General features: G+C 40.6%; 3 protein-coding genes and 1 non-coding gene across 5 annotated transcripts; 3 read left to right on the plus strand and 1 right to left on the minus strand.

The window, feature by feature from the left end:
- Positions 1 to 879: 879 nt before the first annotated feature.
- LOC100827030 (putative chloride channel-like protein CLC-g) lies at positions 880 to 8641 on the plus strand. Of its 2 annotated transcripts, none has more exons than XM_024455537.1 (9): positions 880 to 1018; positions 1169 to 1372; positions 3545 to 3702; positions 3841 to 4041; positions 4190 to 4367; positions 5430 to 5692; positions 6254 to 6523; positions 6819 to 7947; positions 8198 to 8641. In XM_024455537.1, exons 2-9 carry the CDS (start codon positions 1322 to 1324, stop codon positions 8330 to 8332), a joined length of 2385 nt encoding a protein of 794 aa, XP_024311305.1. In that variant the 5' UTR covers positions 880 to 1018; positions 1169 to 1321; the 3' UTR covers positions 8333 to 8641. The 2 variants fall into 2 exon arrangements, with proteins under 2 accessions (XP_024311305.1, XP_003580671.2); XM_003580623.3 differs by having other exon boundaries at positions 1169 to 1340.
- Positions 8642 to 16594: 7953 nt separating this feature from the next.
- LOC100827337 (ATP synthase subunit a, chloroplastic-like) lies at positions 16595 to 18965 on the plus strand. Its single transcript, XM_014895780.2, has one exon. It carries the CDS (start codon positions 17854 to 17856, stop codon positions 18712 to 18714), a length of 861 nt encoding a protein of 286 aa, XP_014751266.1. The 5' UTR covers positions 16595 to 17853; the 3' UTR covers positions 18715 to 18965.
- A 2268-nt stretch (positions 18966 to 21233) lies between these two features.
- LOC100828258 (ATP synthase subunit alpha, chloroplastic) lies at positions 21234 to 22781 on the plus strand. Its single transcript, XM_024455538.1, has one exon. It carries the CDS (start codon positions 21373 to 21375, stop codon positions 22750 to 22752), a length of 1380 nt encoding a protein of 459 aa, XP_024311306.1. The 5' UTR covers positions 21234 to 21372; the 3' UTR covers positions 22753 to 22781.
- Positions 22782 to 22874: 93 nt separating this feature from the next.
- Positions 22875 to 22946, minus strand: TRNAR-UCU. Its single transcript has one exon. It is a non-coding gene; the product is annotated as a tRNA-Arg (tRNA).
- Positions 22947 to 25218: the final 2272 nt, after the last annotated feature.

Genomic DNA, 25218 nt, shown 5'->3' on the forward strand with positions numbered 1-25218 from the left:
GTGTCAGTACTCCTCTTGTCTGTTGGCTTGACTCCCGCTCAATCAATGTACAAATAGTTATTTCTCAATCGACAATACTAGCCGTCTTATCAAGTTCTCTCTCATTTTTTGTACTTGCATGAATTTTTTATGAATCTTAATAATTGCATCTGACGGGTGATAGCAGCGACTTATAAAAATAGTTATTTCTTAATCGACTTGAGGTGAGTTTGGCACAGTTTTGCCTGATATTTTCGTTCGTGCAACCAACTTTTTCTGTTTTCGTGTGTTCTTTTCAAGACAGATCAACAGGTTATAAAAGTATAGTTCAGCAATACCAAACTAAACCTTAGAAATACCAGGAAACGAAAACCGTTTCCTTAAGAATGTGCCACGTACGTGCGCGTTCTCATTCTCCCGGCGCCGGAACTTAATTAGCCTGCGGCAGCCGTATGTTCAGGGCCGGTTGACGGCGACGGATTGGTTTTGTCCGTTACCGAACAGCATTTTCCCCTGGCTACGTACGTGTGTGTTGGTTATTTTCTCCGATTGGTTCTGTTCCCTAGCCGTCATCCCGTGTCTTCAATTCTTTGTTTAGCGCGCAGGCTAATTAAGTTCCGTGGCCGGCTGACAGCGGCCTGCTGTGACCCTGGAGTTGGTTGGTTGGGCGCGCGGCTACCCTGCTGATCACTGCATTGTTCTGTGGTCGGCAATCTCTCCATTTGCTGATCACCTGGCCGAGCGATCCCACCGAGGCAGGCTTAATTCCTTCTCCCTTGCCTGATGCCCCCGTTGTTGCCTTGTGTAAATTGCGCTGCTAATTCCCTTTCGCTCCCGTCGGTACGTTCTCGAGCGGTCGAGGGGCCGGACGGACCAACTTCGCTTTCCGATGGGTACTCTTCCGTTTCGTCCCGTGCGTTTAGTTCCTACGCCGGGTACAAATCCCTGACCAGGTCACGGGCTCCCTCGGCTGGCTATAGCTGGTTCCGAGCTCTCGTCGACATTGGTTTCAAGTTGAAACACTTGGACACTTCCGGTGGTATATTGGCTCTCCCTTAAGCTTCCTAGCTTTCTTTGCGTCGGACTAGCTCTCGGATGCATATATTGACAGTTGACACCCAGTGATGCATGCTCTGCTATTTGTCGAGGAGTAGAGATCGAGGCCTTTGCTTACGTTTCTCTTATGCAGAGGCGCACCCCCATCGCCGTCGTCTATGTCGACGGCGGCGGTAGGATCATCAACGACGACTGGTGGCGACATGCCCGCCGCCGACGCGGTTATCTTGCCCGACGCTTCTGCCACTGCTGCTCCAGCGACCACGTTGGCCGCTGACGAGCATATATGTCTCGACGTTCCTTGGGTAAGACTACTTCAGGCTGCATCTATACTGCGGTATGACCCCTCGATCTTTTCATTATTTGACATACACATTTGGTGGACGTACGGTTTAACCTATGTCTATGTGCACCTCGACGCATGTACACTTGCTCAGTTGGTCTCCCGTACGGTGATTGCTTTGCCACAGCGGTCAGCGGATACCGCGCGAATGCCAATACGCTTCTTTTTTTTGCAGAGTACGGTGTAGCTAGCTCGTACGTTGAACTTTTTCCTAGTTGGCTTTGGTGCGCATGATCTTCATCTTCGTAACTTCGTTGATGAGTCTCTATTATACTCCCTCCCTCCCATAATTCTTGTCTTAAATTTGTCCACAAATGGATGTATCTATCTTAAAAAAGTCTAGATACATGTAATATTTCGACAAGAATTATGAGACGGAGGGAGTACAAAATTGCAAGTTGATTTGACAACCATCAGGCTTGCTTGGAGATTTGTGCTCCGGCGAGGTTGCCATCTACCGGGCGCCGGGTTCGGTGTTTTGCGGGAGCACCACAAATTCAGAGGGAACCAAGAGAGACGGAGGATGATGATGCCAGATATAACCAGTGAAAGCCCCACACTTAGCTGCGTGAGACAGTAGGTTGATTCAGTTATATTTGGGGCAGAAAAAATGTTTGAGTCGTTTGATGCATAAAAATAAGATAAATCTAGCAAAATCAAATATAGTCAAATACATGAACAATAACATGGCACGACACTTCTAGATGTTTTTTAGTACTTAGGCACTTGTTTAACAAAGTTATGTTGGAAGAGGAATCCAACCAAGTAGAAAAGTGACACCTCACTTATGTATTTTGTTCACTTCACTTCTTTAAATCACGAGACTATAGAATAGGAACCAATCATGCCGTGCCGCCAATTGTGTGGGCTCGAGTTTGACGCATTGACGAAACAAGACATCACATCATCCTCTTTGGTTTCTACATCCTCAATATTCTAGAGCATGTAATTAGCCCAGTGGCTATGGATAAAATAAGATTGCGTCCTTGAATCCTGGACATCAGGGAAGCACGCTTTGATGTATTGGAAAATTGGCCTTATACGACTCTTGTGCCTTGACTAATGGGTGCATCCAACAATAACAGCCTGTTTGGTAACATCTTTTCATTTCATTTGGTAGAAATGATATTCATTTGGTTGAATTTGAATTTTTCGTTCAAAAATCATGTTTGTCTGCACATGAATTTGGAGAGTGGGAGACAAGTTCAGAGAAATGATGGCTTTTGGAGAGAAATTAGGGTTAGTTAAAATTTGCGATTGAATTCCTGTGGCCAATTCTGTGACAACCAAACAAGTTCATTTCTGAAATTCAAAATGAATTTCTGAATTCTAAGCCCAAATGATGGGTGCCAAACAAGATGTAACAAGAATTGAAAAATTACAGGTCACTCTACTTCTGTTCCTGAGTTTGTACTACACCAACTTGAACTAAATTACAAGTCAAACAACGTCAACGACTGAGAATCACTTTTTAAGACTGCCGCCTGACGCACATCAACCTGCGACGGCCTCGCAGAGAAAATTCCCGATGTCCCAGAAAGAAAACTTCCATACAACCCAAAATTACGGGTTTAAAGTTAGAAAATCGCACGCCTGAAAATGCCTCCACAAAAAGGTCAAGATTTATTCCATGAAAAGGTTGCTAGATTTGTATAACACCCAAGACAAAGCAAGAGAGGGAATCAAACACAAGAAATGCATGTCGCCGCCACATGGATCAGATCCAATCGAATCCAAAACTGCCTTTCACAACCCGCTGGAATCCTTTGTCGAGAAGCGTTTCCATCCTCGGCCTGCAGTGTGCAGCCGTCGGATTCTCTTCCCCAACCGTTTCCGAACCCAGCGTCCCAAACGCTGGCCCCAGCGCCTTCGTGCCACTGTCACATCCACATGGGACCCACTCATGGTTCGGCCCCACCGGGCAGCGTCCCAGTGACAAAATGAGTATCGCTATCCCGGGAATTGGTGTCTTGGACTCACCGAGCAAGGGGAGCAAGCATCACTGCTCTCTGCCCCCGTATTCCTGTGTGTGGCGGCAGCGGCGGGGTGGAGCAGATCGGCGGAGGCGAGGAGATGGCTCCGAGGGAGCAGAAGGGCGGGGGCGGGGATCCGGAGGCTGACATCGAGGCCCCTCTCATCTCCTCTGGTTCGTCCTTCTTATTCCAGGACGCGGCGTGCGAGGAGGACGGCGAGGGCGACGAGGAGGCGGAGCAGAGGAGGAACCGGCGGCGGCTCCTCAACGGAAGCCTCCGGCAGTCCAACGTCACCTCCCAGGTCGCGCTCGTCGGCACCGACGTCTGCCGCATCGAGAGCCTCGACTACGAGTACGTACGCACAAACACGCCTCTCATCTTAAGTTCTTAACCCCCCCAAATTTGAGGCGATTCGCTTGCTGGCTTTGCCTCCATTTGGTACTATCGGCTTAACTCCGTCTGCGGCGGGCTGGGTTTTGATTCGCGCAGGTTGATCGAGAACGACGTGTTCAAGCAGGACTGGAGGGCGCGGGATCGGGCCCACATCCTGCGCTACTTCGCGCTCAAGTGGGCCCTGTGCTTCCTCGTCGGGGCCCTCACCGCCGCCGCCGCCTTCGTCGCCAACCTTGGCGTCGAGAACGTCGCCGGCGCCAAGTTCGTCGTCACCTCCAACCTCATGCTCGCCCGCAGGTAAGCAAGCAGCAGCACTGGAGCGGCTTCCAGTTTCTGAATCCTTTTTTTCATAACTGTTCCTGAATCCAGTTTCGGAGTACAGACTGTACAGTACGATTTAGATGTAGATGTGCACTTGTGGTGTTGACTCGAGATTGATTGGCAGGTTCGAGTCAGCGTTTACGGTGTTTCTAGTGTCAAATTTTGTGCTCACGATGTTCGCGACGGTGCTGACGGTGTACGTGTCGCCGGCCGCGGCCGGGTCCGGCATCCCAGAGGTGAAGGCCTACTTGAACGGCGTCGATGCTCCCAACATTTTCTCTCTCAAGACTCTGGTGGTGAAGGTAGAGTAATTCCTTTTGTTTTCATTCATGTTGTTTTATGAAATGAAACTTTAATCATCCTTCGGTGTCCTTGTAGTGATGATGGTGTCCTTGTGTTGATGATGGTTTGCACTTATTAGTTGTCCGTTCGCTTAACTTTAATCAATGGACTGTTTGATTGGTTTCATGGTGTGCCATTGGGGGTAGCATTATAGCAAATATATTCTAATCTGCTTGTCTGACAGTTAATGGGATTTTCAGTAGTTCTGTTCTCTTCCACACTTCATTCTGTTTCTATTCGACACCATGTGAGAGATGATCTGCACAAGTTGGAGTGTTGGATATGATCAGATCTGTATGGCTACAGTTACACAAGTTCAGTTCAGTCTCTCACTCAAGCGATACAATAGCTCATCGCCCTTAGTAACCTCCTGTGCTTTTTCAAAACAATAAGAACAAGCCTACTGGTTCCAGAGAAAGCAACCTGGCCTACTGTCTTGCAGTTGGCCCACTGATTTCGGAACAACTGGATCTTGTGAAGTGGCATTAACCACGATAATGGTGCTGCAGACATGGATTACAAAGCAGCTAGAACTGTGGGCTTGCACAGAGAACGTTTCTGAAAGACAGAGATTGTCGATTAGGCTAATAAGTTTGCAGTTTAATGCCGCTTCTATTCTATTTTATTATTTTTGGTTCTCTGGTTTTCTTTGATGATTTTCTGCGTTTTCATTTGCTGTAACACATTGTGCCTTAATGACATCAATGAAGAACATAAAATAGAGAATCATTTATCTTCCTTAGAAAGGTCTCTATGGCTAAGAAATTAATAAAAAGAATGTAGGGAAGTTTTAGATGCTATATGCCACTACAAAGTGCGCTGTTTCTAGAAATGCCCTGCAATGTTCAGTACTGTAAACATGTCACTGCTCAGTTGTAGTAATTGTTCAGATGCCATTACGGTCACTTATTCGTGAATACAGCACCCCATATTTCACCCCCTTTTTTTTGTTTGGATCAAATTACCCTGCTCTTTCCTCTTCTATTAATATGGCTGAATTTCATATGTTCCGGTTTGAGCAGGTTGTGGGATGCATTGCTGCGGTATCAGCATCATTGCATGTGGGAAAAGCTGGTCCTCTGGTACACACAGGCGCATGCATTGCATCAATACTTGGGCAAGGTGGATCACATAAATATCACATGACATGTAAGTGGCTAAGGTACTTCAAGAATGATAGGGATCGGAGGGACCTTGTGACTTGTGGTTCTGGTGCCGGTATTGCTGGTGCTTTCCGTGCTCCAGTCGCTGGAGTCCTTTTTGCTCTGGAAACAGTGTCTTCACGGTAAGAACTTTCTGTAAGTGGAAATATGGTTTTACCTCGATGAGTTGTCTTATTTCATTATTTATTGATCCAGAGAAGAATAATGTTGTCACCAGCTAAGAAATGTAGGCATTATTTTGCCTACATATAATTCTATGCTCAAGATGTTAAACTTAATGATCCAATACATTACTCAGTTCGAGTTTGAAGTTTATTTCTTATTATGTATAAGGGGAAGATGGCTCCACCTAGCGGCAAAACTTTATACTTGCTGCATAATATAAGAGATTTGGCCATCTGCAGTTATCAAAATGAATCTTTTCTTTTCTCACTACCCTTTCCCTTAGGTTGGGGTTAACACTGAAATTTTGAACCATAGCTACCTATTTGACCAATTCTTGTTGAACTTTCTGAAAATTGTTACAGCAAGGGGTGTATTGAAGGGTAGGGTGAAATACAAATATGCCCTTTATGCATATCCCTTGAAATGAATATATATCTAAATGCTTCTGCAACATGTTTCTTGTATGCAATTTTTTGCACAAATAATTCTATGGATCATCATTTTTGTTGTCTTTGCAGGTGGAGGAGTGCCCTACTCTGGCGAGCTTTTTTCACAACAGCAATGGTTGCTGTTGTGCTTAGGGCATTAATAGACATCTGTAAAACTGGCCGGTGTGGCTTGTTTGGGAAAGGCGGACTTATAATGTTTGATGTGACATCAGGTTACATCAACTATCATGTGGTTGATTTACCTCCGGTAATCACTCTAGGTGTTCTTGGCGGAGTTCTGGGGAGCTTGTACAACTTCTTCCTTGACAGGGTTCTTCGCTTCTACAATCTTATCAACGAGTATGTACAGATGTTGGCTTAATGTTACTAGCCTTCAATTTCGTAATTTTAAAAGGCAGGCATTCCTTCTAGTAAAGATTAAGTAGTCGATAATATATCACTTTCCATATACTATTGTTCTCTCCCATCAATGTGGAGGAAAGTTTTAAACTGATCATAAAAACGGCAGCATGTACCTACTTATCCTTTTCATAGATACTTGATCATAGTTGACAATTAGACTCATTTTTCATTCAACTTGAAAATATTTTCTCTAACTTAACTTCTTTCCCGATCTCTTTGATTTACTCCCCAGGAAAGGGCAAACCTACAAATTACTCCTGGCTGCAACCGTTACCATCTGTACGTCATGTTGCCTCTTTGGCTTGCCCTGGCTTGCTACTTGCAAACCTTGTCCAACTGGTGGAGAAGAAGCTTGTCCATCGATAGGGAGATCTGGAAATTTCAAGAAGTTCCAGTGTGCAATGAATGAATACAATGACTTGGCTAGCCTGTTCTTCAACACCAATGATGATACCATTCGAAACCTCTACAGTGCTGGCACCGATCATGAGTTTCATCTCTCGTCAATCATCTTGTTCTTTATGGCATCATATTTTCTGGGAATTTTCAGTTATGGTCTTGCCTTACCATCTGGCCTTTTTGTACCACTTATTTTAACTGGTGCAGCTTACGGTCGTTTGGTTGGCATGTTGATTGGGTCACAATCAACATTAGATCATGGCCTTTTTGCGGTTCTTGGCTCTGCTGCCCTTCTAGGTGGATCAATGAGAATGACTGTTTCAGTTTGTGTTGTCATCCTAGAACTGACAAATAATCTGCTCATGCTTCCTCTGGTTATGCTGGTCCTTATCATATCAAAGACAGTGGCAGACGCTTTTAATGCAAATGTCTATGATTTGCTTGTTAACTTGAAAGGTTTCCCTTTTCTTGAAGGGCATGCTGAGCCCTACATGAGGCAACTGTCAGTTAGTGATGTTGTAACTGGCCCTCTACAGACATTCAATGGCTTAGAGAAGGTTGGCCGTATTGTGGATGTCTTGAAGACAACGGGTCATAATGGTTTCCCTGTGGTCGACGAGCCACCATTTTCAGATATTCCTCTGTTATATGGTCTAGTTCTTCGGGCTCACCTGCTTGTTTTGTTGAGAAAGAAAGATTTCATCAGTAGCTGCACAGCCTCAGCATTAGATGCTTCAAAGCATTTCTCACCTGATGATTTTGCTAAACGTGGTTCAGGAAAGCATGACAGAATCGAGGACATTGAATTAACTGCAGATGAAATGGAAATGTTTGTAGACTTGCATCCATTCACAAACACATCTCCTTACACTGTGGTTGAGACTATGTCTTTGGCCAAGGCTCTTATACTTTTTCGTGAAGTTGGATTGAGACACCTTTTGGTTCTTCCTAAATCTTCCAAGGTTAGCGACTGTTTACATTTCAAGTATATCAATGTTTCAGATTGCGGGGACTATTTCTTAAATCTATTATGTGTTTCATCCTCCTGTTTATTTCTGTAAGTCTAGCTGACTACTCCTGAGAGTAATCATGATGGTTTTACTAGTAGAATTATCTTTTGTACTACACACATAAGAATTCCTTGTTTGATTTTTTTTTGTTCTCGTGATTATCATGATAAATTTTGGACATGTTAAATTTCTGTTGATGCAGAGAGCACCTGTTGTTGGCATATTGACACGGCATGATTTCATGCCCGAGCACGTGTTAGGTCTTCATCCTTACCTGATCAAGAGTAGATGGAAGAAGGTGCGATTTGGCAAGTCAGCGTTCACCAACTTCTTTTGACAGTTTGTGCTACTAACTGAGGATTCGGAGAAGCTACCAAGTGATCATTGAATCAGCATGGCATTGCTTCTGTTTATTCCATTATACCATGGTCGAGATGATTTCTTTTCTTTCCTAGACATAATAATCATACGAGAACATCCTGTAGAATTACCTTGAATAGTGGTGGAGAAAGGGATTACTGTTGTAGTGTCTTTTTACGGTCTCTGTAAATCTTTTGAACCGTACTAGCCCTGATAACAAGAGAACACGGTGGTGCCGGGGGGCGGCAGCTTTCCCAACCGTACAAATCTAGCTTTTTATAGCCTCGATCGCATCTTTCTTATAATACATGGGGTTGCATTGTATGTAGTACACATGAAAGGAGAGAGATGCCAACGAGAGTTTCCATTGCAAGCACATCTGTTACAATATATTAAAATTGAAATCGGTGGTGATGGTGGACGTCGTTGGTCGGTCAATTTCGTTAAAATTACAACCAATATGTCACTGTTCCTTATTTTTTTTCTCCCGTCTTATTCACGATTTCAGTAGCAGAAATTCTACGGTTTAGATTTACCAAAAGTTATCATACGGTCCAAATTTGTCACAACATAATACGAACAGTCCTAAAATAAATCAATCTCCTTAGCATGAAATTCAAAATTCTTTGTATCCATCTCAGTATGGAAATCAATCCGAACCCAAACAAAAAATCTCGGTATCAATCTCAGTATGGAAATCAATCCAATCGAAAAATCAATGTCCAGACTTCGCCTCCACCGGCTCGTGCTTGATACACTTTCCGTTGTTCTGTAGCATCGCACGGGTTCTTTTGCTAGTTGAGATGTGTTGCGAACACTTTATAATACGAGTAAATTTCAGAGTCACATATTTTGCTAATTTGCTCGGAAAACTACATGTTTTGTGTTTGATTGTCTCAAGTTGCCAAAAACTGAGAGTTAAGTGACAGGTTTCCTTACATGTGGGCCCCACCTGTCATGCCACGTCGGACTTGACTTGACCCGATCCGATAGCCCGCATTGGTACTGACCAATAAATGGCTACCGATAGAACTCGTCGAGACCACCTAAGAGGCGTCGACTAACCTGACCCTGACCAAGGTGCGGGAGAAAAACCCTTCCCCAAGTCTGGCATTACATGACAAATTTTGGGCTGGGCTTTTTTTTTCAACTCTAGTCCCTTGGGCCAGCACGGGCATGACACGAAAATGATGGGTTGTGGCTCGGCACGACCCGACACGAAAAGCGCGACCCAAAGAGACCAAGATAGTGGGCATGCTTCCTCTAGCCCAATTCCCTCTTTTTTCTAGTAAAAAAAAAAAAATTCAAAACTAGCTCAAATGGGTCAAAACAGTAGGCTGCACCTTTTCCTGGTCTGAATTATTTTTTAATTATACTTTCAAAACAGCCCAAAAGGACCAAACCAGGCACTTCAGGCTTTTGGGCCGCGAACCAGGCACGAAACGAGGTCGGGTCAGGCTTTTTCCATACAAGACACATGGGCTGGCTCGGCACGGCACGAAACCGTTTCGGGCCGACTCGGTTGATGCCGGCCTGGCCCGATGGCCAGTAGCAAGGGAGCCAGGGGCACCGTCGCCACCATAAACCCAATGTACTCGCAGAGCTGTCTAATTCTCAAGACTCTGTTCCCGCTGGTTGTTGAACGCTGTCGTCCTCCTCCTCCTTCCTCCCCTCCCCTCTGCGCTCCACATCGAAAACGCCGCTGAAGCCCGCGGCGCCCCTTCAAACAGGGCTTATTGCTATCGATTCGATGATCCCTATAGGGCGCGGTCAGCGAGAGTTAATTATTGGGGACAGACAGACTGGCAAAACAGCAGTAGCCACAGATACAATTCTCAATCAAAAAGGGCAAGATGTAATGTGTTTATGTAGCTATTGGTCAAAGAGCATCCTCCGTGGCTCAAGTAGTAACTACTTTCCATGAGGAGGGAGCCATGGAATACACTATTGTAGTTGCTGAAATGGCGGATTCACCTGCTACAGCTGAGCATGTATGGTATTTGAAAGGTCTTCCTAGTTATATCGCGAATCTTTTAGATAAACCTCTGAAGAAGTTGGAGGGCTTAGTATATGGAGATTTCTCTTTTGCTAGGCCCAGCACTAAAAAACCTACTTTCTTACGATTACGAGGTTTATTCGAAGAGGAAATTGCATCCTGTAACCACAGCATTTCTCCCTTTTTTTCTACCCCGAGCTTTACAACATTTCGAAATCGGGAAATTGCGACAGGAGCAGGTGCTATTAGAGAACAATTAGCAGATTTGGATTTGCAAATTATTATAGAGAATTCGTTGGTCGAATGGAAGGAATTAGAAGACGAGGGCTATAGTGGAGACGAATGGGAAGATAGAAAAAGACGAATAAGAAAAGTTTTTTTGATTAGACGCATGCAATTGGCGAAACATTTTATTCAAACAAATGTAGAACCTGAATGGATGGTTTTGTACTTATTACCGGTTCTTCCTCCCGAATTGAGGCCCATTGTTTATAGGTCTGGGGATAAAGTAGTGACTTCGGACATTAATGAACTTTATAAGAGAGTTATCCGCCGGAACAACAACCTTGCCTATCTATTAAAAAGAAGTGAATTAGCGCTAGCAGATTTAGTAATGTGCCAGGAAAAATTGGTACAAGAAGCCGTGGATACACTTCTTGATAGTGGGTCCCGCGGGCAACCGACGAGGGATGGTCACAATAAAGTATACAAATCGCTTTCAGATGTAATTGAAGGTAAAGAGGGAAGGTTTCGCGAGACTCTCCTTGGGAAACGAGTCGATTACTCGGGTCGTTCCGTCATTGTTGTGGGTCCTTCGCTTTCATTACATCAATGTGGATTACCCCTAGAGATAGCAATAAAGCTTTTTCAGCTATTTGTAATTCGCGATTTAATCACGAAACGCGCTACTTCTAATGTCAGGATTGCTAAAAGGAAAATTTGGGAAAAGGAACCGATTGTATGGGAAATACTTCAAGAAGTTATGCGGGGACATCCCTGTACTGTTAAATAGAGCACCTACCCTGCATAGATTAGGCATACAGGCCTTCCAACCCACTTTAGTAGAGGGGCGTACTATTTCTTTACACCCATTAGTGTGTAAGGGTTTCAATGCGGACTTTGATGGGGATCAAATGGCTGTTCATCTACCTTTATCCTTGGAAGCTCAGGCGGAAGCTCGTTTACTTATGTTTTCGCATATGAATCTCTTATCTCCCGCTATTGGGGATCCTATTTGCGTACCAACCCAAGACATGCTTATCGGGCTTTATGTATTAACGATTGGAAACCCTCGAGGTATTTGTGCAAATAGATATAATAGTTGCGGAAACTATCCAAATCAAAAAGTAAATTACAATAATAATAATTCTACGTATACGAGAGATAAATAACCCATTTTTTATAGTTCTTATGATGCACTATGAGCTTATAGACAGAAACTAATCAGTTTAGACAGTCCCTTGTGGCTACGATGGAAACTAGATCAACGCGCCATTGGATCAAGAGAAGTTCCGATTGAAGTTCAATATGAATCTTTGGGGACTTATCATGAGATTTATGCCCACTATCTAATAGTGGGAAATAGAAAAAAGGAAATCTGTTCTATATACATTCGAACTACTCTTGGTCATATTTCTTTTTATAGAGAAATAGAGGAAGCCGTACAAGGATTTAGTCAGGCCTATTCATACACTATCTAAACAAGGAAGTTAGATTCGGGGATGCCCCGCCCTTTTCGGGGGGCATTCCGATTTCCTTAGTATCATCATTTTATTTTTGCCGCGCGAATCCAGATTGAGATTGAGAAAATGAAGCTAATTAAATTTTCGAATCACTGACTCACGCCCATTGTCGAATCCTACCCAGCAATTCTCGAATCCTACTCAGCCGAAAAAGGGGGGTACTTATGTATGGCGGAACGAGCCAATCTGGTCTTTCATAATAAAGAAATAGACGGAACTGGTATGAAACGACTTATTAGCAGATTAATAGATCATTTCGGAATGGGATATACATCCCATATACTGGATCAACTAAAGACTCTGGGCTTCCATCAAGCCACTACTACATCGATTTCGTTAGGAATCGAGGATCTTTTAACAATACCCTCTAAGGGATGGTTAGTCCAAGACGCGGAACAACAGAGTTTTCTTTTGGAGAAACACTATTATTATGGGGCTGTACACGCGGTAGAAAAATTACGCCAATCCGTTGAGATATGGTATGCGACAAGTGAATATTTGAAACAAGAAATGAATTCGAATTTTCGGATAACAGATCCTTCTAATCCAGTCTATCTAATGTCTTTTTCAGGAGCCAGAGGAAATGCATCTCAGGTACACCAATTAGTAGGTATGAGAGGATTAATGGCGGACCCTCAAGGACAAATGATTGATTTACCTATTCAAAGCAATTTACGCGAGGGACTTTCTTTGACCGAATATATAATTTCCTGCTACGGGGCCCGCAAAGGGGTTGTGGATACTGCTGTACGAACAGCAGATGCAGGATATCTTACACGTAGACTTGTTGAAGTAGTTCAACATATTATTGTGCGTAGAAGAGATTGTGGTACTATACGAGGTATTTCTGTGAGTCCTCAAAATGGGATGACGGAAAAACTTTTTGTCCAAACACTCATTGGTCGTGTATTAGCAGACGATATATATATCGGTTCACGATGCATGGCTGCTCGAAATCAAGACATTGGAGTTGGATTAGTCAATCTATTCATAACTGCTTTTCGAGCACAACCATTTCGAGCACAACCAATATATATTAGAACCCCCTTTACTTGCCGGAGCACTTCTTGGATCTGTCAATTATGTTATGGTCGGAGTCCTACTCATACTGATCTGGTCGAATTGGGAGAAGCCGTAGGTATTATTGCGGGTCAATCAATTGGGGAGCCTGGGACTCAACTAACATTAAGAACTTTTCATACGGGCGGAGTATTCACAGGGGGTACTGCCGACCTTGTACGATCCCCTTCGAATGGAAAAATCCAATTCAATGAGAATTTGGTTCACCCCACACGTACCCGTCATGGACAGCCTGCTTTTCTATGTTATATAGACTTGCATGTTACTATTCAGAGTCAGGATATTCTATATAGTGTGAATATTCCCTCAAAAAGCTTGATTCTAGTGCAAAATGATCAATATGTAAAATCCGAACAAGTAATTGCGGAGATTCGTGCCGGAACGTCCACTTTACATTTTAAAGAAAGGGTACAAAAACATATTTATTCCGAATCAGACGGAGAAATGCACTGGAGTACTGATGTTTATCATGCGCCCGAATATCAATATGGTAATCCTCGTCGATTACCAAAAACAAGTCATTTATGGATATTGTCAGTAAGTATGTGCAGATCCAGTATAGGGTCTTTTTCACTCCACAAGGATCAAGATCAAATGAATACTTATGGTAAAAAAGATAGGGAAATTCTTGATTCTTCAACGTCGAATCGAATAATGTCCAACGTCCTTTGGAATTTTATCTATCCTTCTATTTTTCAAGATAGTTCGGATTTGTTGGCGAAAAAGCGAAGAAATAGGCTCGCCATTCCATTACAATATCATCAAGAACAAGAGAAAGAATTCATATCCTGTTTGAGGATTTCGATTGAAATACCCTTTATGGGTGTTTTACGTAGAAATACTATTTTTGCTTATTTTGATGATCCACAATACAGAAAAGATAAAAAGGGTTCAGGAATTGTTAAATTTAGATATAGGACCCTAGAAGACGAATATAGGATTCGAGAGGAATACTCAGAAGACAAATATGAGACCCTAGAAGACGAATATGAAACCCTATATAAAAATGAGATCCTACAGAACGAATACGAATATGAAACCCTAGAAGACGCATATGGGAGCCCAGAGAACGAATATGGGAATCCAGAGAACGAATATAGGACTTTAGAGAAAGATTCAGAAGATGAATATAGGAGCCCAGAGAGCAAATATAGGACCCGAGAGGACAAATATGGAACTCTAGAGGAAGACTCAGAAGACGAATACGAGAGCCTGGGTGAAAGCTCAGAGGACAAATATGGGAGGACTTTAGAGGAAGACTCAGAAGAAGACTCAGAAGACGAATATGAGAGCCCAGAGGAGGATTCCATCTTAAAAAAGGAGGATTTGATTGAGCATCAAGGAACAAAAGAATTTAGTATAAAATACCAAAAAGAAGTAGATCGGTTTTTTTTCATTCTTCAAGAACTGCATATCTTGCCGAGATCTTCATCCCTAAAGGTATGCGACAATAGTATTATTGGGGTGGATACACAACTCACAAAAAATACAAGAAGTCGACTAGGTGGACTGGTCCGAGTGAAGAGAAAAAAAAGCCATACGGAACTCAAAATATTTTCCGGAGATATTCATTTTCCTGAAGAGGCGGATAAGATATTAGGTGGCTGTTTGATACCACCAGAAAGACAAAAAAAAGATTCTAAGGAATAAAAAAAAAGGCAAAATTGGGTCTATGTTCAACGGAAAAAAATTATCAAGAGCAAGGAAAAGTATTTTGTTTCGGTTCGCCCTGCAGTCGCATATGAAATCGACGGAGGGATAAATTTAGCAACACTTTTCCCACAGGATCTCTTGCAAGAAGAAGATAATCTCCAACTTCGACTTGTCAATTTTATTTCTCATGAAAATAGCAAGTTAACTCAAAGAATTTATCAAACAACTAGTCAATTTGTTAGAACTTGCTTAGTAGTGAATTGGGAACAAGAAGAAAAAGAGGAGGCTGGTGCTTCCCTTGTCGGGGTAAGAGCGAATGATCTTATTCGCCATTTCCTAAGAATTGAGTTAGTCAAGTCCACTATTTCATATACACGAAAAAGGTATGATAGGACAAGTGTAGGGCCGATCCCCCCTAATGGGTTAGATCGCACCAATAAAAATTCCTTTTATTCCAAGGCAAAGATTGAATCACTTAGCCAATATCAAGAAACTATTGGCACCTTGTTGAATCGAAATAAAGACTACCAATCTTTGATGATTTTGTCAGCATCCAACTGTTTTTGAATTGGTTTATTCAAGAATTCAAAACATCCCAATGCAATAAAAGAATCGAATCCTAAAATTCCTATTCGAGATATTTTCGGGCCCCTAGGGGCTATTGTACCTAGTATATTGAATTTTCCTTCATCTTACTATTTACTAACGCATAATCAGAGCCGGTTAAAAAAATATTTGTTGCTTGACAATTTACAACAAACCTTCCAAGTACTTCAAGGACTTAAATATTCTTTAATAGATGAAAATCAAAGGATTTCTAATTTCGATAGTAATCTCCTGTTGGATACATTCTTTTTGAATTATCACTTTGCCCATCATGATTCTTGGGAGAACACATTGGCAATAATTCACCTTGGACAATTTATTTGTGAAAATGTATGTTTATTTAAATCGCACATAAAAAAATCAGGTCAAATTTTCATTGTTAATATGGATTCCTTTATTATAAGAGAAGCTAAACCTTATTTGGCCACTACAGGGGCAACTGTTAATGGTCATTATGGAGAAATCCTTTACAAGGGAGATAGGTTAGTTACGTTTATATATGAAAAATCGAGATCGAGTGACATAACGCAAGGTCTTCCAAAAGTGGAACAAATCTTTGAAGCGCGTTCAATCGATTCATTATCTCCGAATCTGGAAAGGAGAATTGAGGATTGGAATGAGCGTATACCAAGAATTCTTGGTGTCCCTTGGGGATTCTTGATTGGAGCTGAGCTAACCATAGCCCAAAGTCGTATCTCTTTGGTTAATAAAATCCAAAAGGTTTATGGATCCCAAGGGGTACAGATCCATAATAGACATATAGAGATTATTATACGCCAAGTAACATCAAAAGTGCGGGTTTCCGAAGATGGAATGTCTAATGTTTTTTCACTTGGGGAGTTAATTGGACTATTACGAGCGGAACGAGCAGGACGAGCTTTGGATGAATCGATCTATTATCGAGCAATTTTATTGGGAATAACAAGAGCTTCCCTTAATACCCAAAGTTTCATATCTGAAGCAAGTTTTCAAGAAACTGCTCGGGTTTTAGCAAAAGCTGCCCTACGAGGTCGTATTGATTGGTTGAAAGGCCTAAAAGAAAACGTAGTTCTGGGGGGAATTATACCTGTTGGTACTGGATTCCAAAAATTTGTGCATCGTTCCCCACAAGACAAGAATCTTTATTTCGAAATTAAAAAAAAAATATATTCGCTTCGGAAATGAGAGATTTTTTCTTTCTCCATACAGAATTAGTTTCTTCTGATTCTGACGTAACAAACAATTTCGATGAGACATCAGAACCCCCATTTACCCCCATTTATACCATTTAAGGATACATAAAGCAGATTTTTTTTACTTTACCTTTACTATACTTTTTTACTTTACTATACTTTTGAACTTAGACTTAGAACACTAACAGGTAAAATGTGAGATTTTTATTAAGTAAAAGAAGTCAGTTAATTCATTAAGGTTATGTTTATATCATGTATGAATAGCCAACTCTCAGTAGAAGGTTCCCTCGGAACAATTATTATATATTTCAAGTTATTTCGGATCTTTCTTAATCTTCAAAAAGATATTCCCTAATGGAATGGTAGGATGAAAAAAATAAAAAATAAAAAGGAAGTGTGGAAAAAATGACAAGAAGATATTGGAACATCAATTTGAAAGAAATGATAGAAGCGGGAGTTCATTTTGGTCATGGTATTAAGAAATGGAATCCTAAAATGGCCCCTTACATTTCGGCAAAGCGTAAAGGTACTCATATTACAAATCTCGCTAGAACGGCTCGTTTTTTATCAGAAGCTTGTGATTTAGTTTTTGATGCAGCAAGTCAGGGAAAAAGTTTCTTAATTGTTGGTACCAAAAAAAGAGCAGCGGATTTAGTAGCATCAGCTGCAATAAGGGCTCGTTGTCATTATGTTAATAAAAAGTGGTTCAGTGGTATGTTAACGAATTGGTCAATTACGAAAACTAGACTTTCTCAATTTAGAGACTTAAGAGCAGAAGAAAAGATGGGAAAATTCCACCATCTCCCAAAAAGAGATGTGGCAATCTTGAAAAGAAAATTATCTACCTTGCAAAGATATCTCGGCGGGATCCAATATATGACGAGGTTGCCAGACATTGTGATCGTCCTTGATCAGCAAAAAGAGTATATAGCTCTTCGGGAATGTGCCATTTTGGGGATTCCTACTATTTCTTTAGTTGATACAAATTGTGACCCAGATCTCGCGAATATATCGATTCCAGCCAACGATGACACTATGACTTCAATTCGATTGATTCTTAACAAATTAGTATTTGCTATTTGTGAGGGCCGTTCTCTCTATATAAGAAACCTTTAATTAAGAAGAATAGTGAATTCTTGGGCAACTGCGTAGATTTCTGGAATCACTTACTATTCTTTTTTGTTTTGCATAGATAAAAGAAGGGGAATATTGATATATATTAGAGGGTATTGATATATATTATGATCTGATGTGCTTTCTTAGTACCCTAAATATAACATTAATACTTCAAGTTGCTGAGTTTAGAAAGAGATGGTTGAATCAAAACAATACCTTTTTTGAAGTTCAATTTTTATCAGAGGACAATATGAATATTATACTTTGTTCCATTAAAACACTCAAGGGGTTATACGATATATCAGGTGTAGAAGTAGACCAACACTTCTATTGGCAAATAGGAGGTTTCCAAATTCATGCCCAAGTACTCATCACTTCTTGGGTCGTAATTACTATCTTGCTAGGTTCAGTTCTCATAGCTGTTCGGAATCCACAAACCATCCCGACCGACGGTCAGAATTTCTTTGAATATATTCTTGAGTTTATTCGAGACTTGAGCAAAACTCAGATTGGAGAGGAATATGGTCCCTGGGTTCCTTTTATTGGAACTATGTTCCTTTTTATTTTTGTTTCGAATTGGTCGGGTGCTCTTTTACCTTGGAAAATTATAGAGTTACCCCACGGGGAATTAGCAGCGCCCACGAATGATATAAATACTACTGTTGCTTTAGCTTTACTCACGTCAGCGGCATATTTTTATGCGGGTCTTAGCAAAAAAGGATTGAGCTATTTCGAGAAATATATTAAACCAACCCCAATCCTTTTACCAATCAACATCCTGGAAGATTTCACAAAACCATTATCGCTTAGCTTTCGACTTTTCGGGAATATATTGGCAGATGAATTAGTCGTTGTTGTTCTTGTTTCTTTAGTCCCCTTAGTAGTCCCTATACCGGTCATGTTTCTTGGATTATTTACAAGCGGTATTCAAGCTCTTATTTTTGCAACATTAGCCGCAGCTTATATAGGTGAATCTATGGAGGGTCATCATTGAATTGACTAGTTTTGGAAATAGTCTTTTTTTCCGCTTAGCTCAATTCATGCATGGTTCCAGATAATCCGCTTGGTTGCAAAAAATTGTTAGAAATGCGTATGAATATACAACTTAGAGTTGTAGGACTTAGAATCCGATTCAATAGAAAATGAGAAAATACGCAAACCAAATAGAAAAAACAGATGTATATAGGATATTATATATTCCTAAGTTAGATTGATTATCTAATCCGATCTATCGAATTCCCTCTATGTAGTTCGAACAATTCACATTATCTTTTCAATTTGTACTTTTTAGTTACTTCTCCCCAATAGAGCTTAGAATTAAGAATTTCTTGGTTGATTGTATCCTTAACCATTTCTTTTTTTTGACACGAGGAACTCACCATGAATCCATTAATTGCTGCTGCTTCTGTTATTGCTGCTGGATTGGCCGTAGGGCTTGCTTCTATTGGGCCTGGGGTTGGTCAAGGTACTGCTGCCGGACAAGCTGTAGAAGGTATTGCGAGACAGCTAGAAGCAGAAGGTAAAATACGAGGTACTTTATTGCTTAGTCTAGCTTTTATGGAAGCTTTAACAATTTATGGACTAGTTGTGGCACTAGCGCTTTTATTTGCGAACCCTTTTGTTTAATCGAAAAATAAAATAAGTTCTTTCGATTAGATACTTTGTTTCTTTTTTTAGTCAATTGTTATTTGTTTCTGGAATTCCAATTATATCAATACCTTATTTAATTTACTCCTATTTATTATTCCGGGAATTTTTTATTTATCGAGACAGACAATATCCCACCCAGGAAGGGCCGAGTTGAGTATGATTAATTTATAGTATATGCTCGCCTTCTTCCTTCCCATCCTTAGTTTAGGAAAGTGGAAAGTCCTTTTCCTTTTATTTAAGGAAGTCTTTCACAGGTCAAACGAGACCTAAGACTTAATCTAAAATAAATTACTAGATTGAATCTATTTGCATTAAAAAACCCGATCAAAAAAGGGCGAGCGAAGCAAGTGATCAAAAACTTTGTTCGTCCTATCTATAAGAGGAGAGCATATGAAAAATGTAACCCATTCTTTCGTTTTTTTAGCTCACTGGCCATCCGCTGGCAGTTTCGGGCTTAATACCGATATTTTAGCAACAAATCTAATAAATCTAACTGTAGTGGTTGGTGTTTTGATTTTTTTTGGAAAGGGAGTGTGTGCGAGTTGTCTATTTCAAGAATAGGTTGGATCTATCCGACTGCACTTTAGAATATTTCGTAGTATTTTTCGGATAAATAAGGGTGCGCAATCTCGACGAATTACTTCTGAATAAATTCAGAAATCATATGGAAGAACCATAGCATTTCGCGACTCGTTGGTAAATCAACTTTGATTCTCTATAAACCAATTAATGTGAGACTATTAACACGGTTAAAGCTAAACTGCTTGAAGTCCAGGCAAAAAGGGGTACTCTTTCTACACCTACATTAGTATTAGTACCGAAATGCTTTAAACGGGAAATAGCTAATGTAGAATTTATCTGATATAGAACACTCATATCGATAAAATGGTTTGAACTATTTACTAGAAAAAAGGAGGCACCCTGCCCTTTTTTATCGAATGCCGAATCGACAACCTATGTATAAAATAAAAAAAGAGAAATTTTTTGGATTTGAAGAAAAAAAAGACTTCGATTCATTTTCTATTTATTTCGTTAGTTTTTCTTAATGAAATTGAAATTCTGAAGTAAAGTGCAAATACAAATAAAGAAACAACTTTGCTGACCATGATAGATTTTTATCTAGGCGGAAGAGTCCTCTTAATATTTATCTAATCTTATATAGGTTTCAGTATATTGAAATAGAAAGATAAAATAGAAGAGAGAGGATAGGCTCATTACTTAAAAAAAAGATATGGAAATAGCCATAGCAAAAAAAGAAAAAAGGAGCGTGAGAGCCAAATGAATCGAAAGATTCATGTTTGGTTCGGGAAGAGATCATAAAAGTTGTAAACTTAATAGCAAGATAATCTACTTTCATTAAAAGATTTATTAGATAATCGAAAACAGAGGATCTTGAGTACTATTCGAAATTCGGAAGAATTGCGTAGAGGGACCTTTGAGCAGCTCGAAAAAGCTCGGATTCGATTACAGAAAGTCGAACTAGAAGCGGATGAGTATCGAATGAATGGATACTCTGAGATAGAACGAGAAAAAGAAAATTTGATTAATGCTACTTCTATTAGTTTGGAACAATTAGAAAAGTCTAAAAACGAAACCCTTTATTTTGAAAAACAAAGGGCAATGAATCAGGTCCGACAATGGGTTTTCCAGCAGGCCGTACAAGGAGCTCTAGGAACTCTGAATAGTTGTTTGAATACCGAGTTACATTTCCGTACGATTCGTGCTAATATTGGCATTCTCGGGTCCATGGAATGGAAGAGATAATGAAATTAATAAGGCCTTGAGCTTCTACTTTCGTTTAGAATTTAGGCATTATTTTTCCCCTTAGCTTCCGAAAAAAAAGAGTCAAGAAACACTAATGGCAACTCTTTGAGTCGACGAAATTCATAAAATTCTCCGTGAACGTATTGAACAATATAATAGGAAAATAGGAATTGAGAATATAGGTCGCGTAGTTCAAGTGGGGGATGGGATTGCTCGTATTATAGGTCTTGGTCAAATAATGTCAGGTGAATTAGTCGAATTTGCAGAAGGCACTAGGGGTATTGCTCTTAATTTGGAATCCAAAAATGTTGGGATTGTATTAATGGGCGATGGGTTGATGATACAAGAGGGAAGTTTTGTAAAAGCAACAGGAAGAATTGCTCAGATACGCGTGAGCGAGGCTTACTTGGGTCGTGTTATAAATGCTCTGGCTAAACCTATAGATGGGAGAGGTGAAATTATAGCTTCGGAATCTCGCTTAATTGAATCCCCTGCTCCAAGTATAATTTCCAGGCGTTCCGTATATGAACCCCTTCAAACAGGGCTTATTGCTATCGATTCGATGATCCCTATAGGGCGCGGTCAGCGAGAGTTAATTATTGGGGAGAGACAGACTGGCAAAATAGCAGTAGCCACGGATACAATTCTCCATCAAAAAGGGCAAGATGTAATATGTGTTTATGTAGCTATTGGTCAAAGAGCATCCTCCGTGGCTCAAGTAGTAACTACTTTCCATGAGGAGGGAGCCATGGAATACACTATTGTAGTTGCTGAAATGGCGGATTCACCTGCTACATTACAATACCTCGCTCCTTATACAGGAGCCGCCCTGGCTGAGTATTTTATGTACCGCGAACGGCATACTTTAATAATTTATGATGATCTCTCCAAACAGGCACAAGCTTATCGCCAAATGTCCCTTTTATTAAGAAGACCTCCCGGCCGTGAAGCTTATCCAGGGGATGTTTTTTATTTGCATTCACGCCTTTTAGAAAGAGCCGCTAAATTAAATTCTCTTTTAGGCGAAGGAAGTATGACCGCTTTACCAATAGTTGAGACTCAATCTGGAGACGTTTCTGCCTATATTCCTACTAATGTAATCTCCATTACAGATGGACAAATATTCTTATCCGCGGATCTATTCAATGCCGGAATTCGACCTGCTATTAATGTGGGTATTTCTGTTTCCAGAGTAGGATCCACGGCTCAAATTAAAGCCATGAAACAAGTAGCTGGCAAATCAAAATTGGAACTAGCTCAATTCGCAGAGTTACAAGCCTTTGCACAATTCGCCTCTGCTCTCGATAAAACAAGTCAGAATCAATTGGCAAGGGGGCGACGATTAAGGGAATTGCTTAAACAATCCCAGGCAAACCCTCTCCCAGTGGAAGAGCAGATAGCTACTATTTATACCGGAACGAGAGGATATCTTGATTCGTTAGAAATTGAACAGGTAAATAAATTTCTAGGTGAGTTACGTAAAAACCTAAAAGATACTAAACCTCAATTCAAAGAAATTATATCTTCTAGCAAGACATTCACCGAGCAAGCGGAAATCCTTTTGAAGGAAGCTATTCAGGAACAGCTCGAACGGTTTTCCCTTCAGGAACAAACATAAATTTAGCATGTCTACTCTTGTTAGTAGAAGAGGAATTGTTGAGAATTTTTTTTGATTTAAATCATCAAATTTTTTTTCTTAGTTTTTAATATAGTTATTTAAAGAATAGATAGAAATAAGATTGCGTCCAATAGGATTTGAACCTATACCAAAGGTTTAGAAGACCTCTGTCCTATCCATTAGACAATGGACGCTTTTCATTAGTATTTTTTAGACAATGGACGCTTTTCATTAGTATTTTCTTGTTCCGAGAAAAAACTGTTAGAACGAAACTCTTTTAGGAAATAAAAAAACCCATATACAAATGCTAGTGGGAATCGAACCCACAACCCCAAGGTTATGAGACTTGTGAGCTACCAGACTCCTCTATCCTCTTAAACTAAAGAGGGGAGGGTAGAACTAGTGGATAAAAGAGTGTTGGATACGCCCCTCTACCATATCCATACAAATAGAATAGTCCATTTATACAGAATGGTAAAGAGGGCTGTTCTACGATCATCAATTCAAGAAATCCATACAAATACGAAAGGGTATTTTATCCTTACCAACTGGATCTTGTTGCACCCGGTAACAAACATTCATAAACCATTTCTCGAAGTACGTGCCCGGATAGCCCAAAATCTCGATAGTTAGCTCTAGGTCTTCCAGTCAAAAAACAACGTCGATGAAGGCGTGTAGGTGCACTATTACGTGGTAGGGATTGCAATTTTTCTCGCATTTTCATTTTTTCACTCAAAATCAAGGGGGAAACTTTGCTTCTTATCTTTTTTTTTAAAGATTGGCGAATCAAATGATATTTTTGTTCTAATTTCTGCCGCTTCTTTTCCCTCTGAATCAAACTTTTTTTTGCCATAATGTCCTGTTACTATTATTCACAAATATACAGTTCTAATCCTAGATGGAAAAATAAATAGAAAAAAATCTAAGAAGGCGGATCCTCCCTCTCTATCAAGAGTAATGAACTAGGTGCTAATACAGTACAAAAAAAAACTAACTAAATTAACCAAACTTGCCTGATGTTGAGGCAATCAAGAAAGCTGCATAAGTGAATATATAACCCACAGAAAAGTGGGCTAATCCAACCAATCTTGCTTGCACAATGGAAAGAGCCACGGGCTTATCTCTCCAGCGAATTAAAGTAGCCAAAGGTGTGCGTTCATGAGCCCATGCTAAAGTCTCAATTAATTCCTGCCAATATCCACGCCAGGAAATTAAGAACATAAATCCAGTAGCCCAAACAAGATGTCCAAATAAGAACATCCACGCCCATACCGATAAACTATTCATCCCAAAAGGATTATATCCATTTATAAGTTGTGAAGAATTTAACCATAGGTAATCTCTTAACCATCCCATCAAATAAGTGGAGGATTCATTAAATTGTGAAACGTTGCCCTGCCATAATGTGATATGTTTCCAATGCCAATAAAAAGTAACCCATCCAATAGTATTTAACATCCAGAAAACTGCCAAATAAAACGCGTCCCAAGCAGAAATATCACAAGTACCGCCGCGTCCTGGACCGTCACAAGGAAAACTATACCCAAAATCCTTTTTATCCGGCATTAATTTGGAACCGCGTGCATCTAAAGCACCCTTTACTAAAATCAATGTAGTTGTATGCAAACCTAGAGCAATAGCATGATGAACCAAGAAATCCCCAGGTCCTATTGTTAAGAAAAGCGAATTACTATTCTCATTAACAGCATTCAACCATCCGGGCAACCATAGGCTTCGACCTGCATTGAAAGCGGGGCCATTCGTTGAAGATAAGAGTATATCGAACCCATATGTCGTCTTGCCATGAGCAGATTGTATCCATTGGGCAAATATAGGTTCGATCAAGATTTGCTTTTCTGGAGTACCAAAAGCAAGCATGACGTCGTTATGAACATAAAGGCCCAAGGTATGGAATCCTAGAAAGAGGCTAGCCCAACTTAAATGAGATATGATAGCTTCTTTATGGTCTAACATTCTTGCCAATACATTATCCTCATTCTGTTCTGGATTGTAATCCCTAATGAAAAAGATAGCTCCATGAGCAAAAGCCCCTGTCATGATGAACCCTGCAATATATTGGTGATGAGTATATAAAGCAGCTTGAGTAGTAAAGTCTTGCGCTATGAATGCATAAGCAGGTAAAGAGTACATATGTTGAGCTACTAAGGAAGTAATAACCCCTAAAGAAGCTAGAGCAAGACCTAATTGAAAATGAATCGAATTATTGATTGTGTCGTAAAGGCCCTTATGCCCCCGCCCTAATCGACCCCCCGGAGGAGTATGCGCTTCTAAAAGATCTTTGATACTGTGTCCAATTCCGAAGTTAGTTCGATACATGTGACCGGCAATGAGAAAAATAAATGCAATAGCTAAATGATGGTGCGCAATATCGGTCAGCCACAAACTTTGTGTTTGTGGATGGAATCCACCAAGAAGAGTTAGAATGGCAGTTCCCGCTCCTTGAGT

The sequence above is a fragment of the Brachypodium distachyon genome, chromosome 5 (genome assembly GCF_000005505.3).
Source record: "Brachypodium distachyon strain Bd21 chromosome 5, Brachypodium_distachyon_v3.0, whole genome shotgun sequence".
NCBI lineage: Eukaryota > Viridiplantae > Streptophyta > Magnoliopsida > Poales > Poaceae > Brachypodium > Brachypodium distachyon.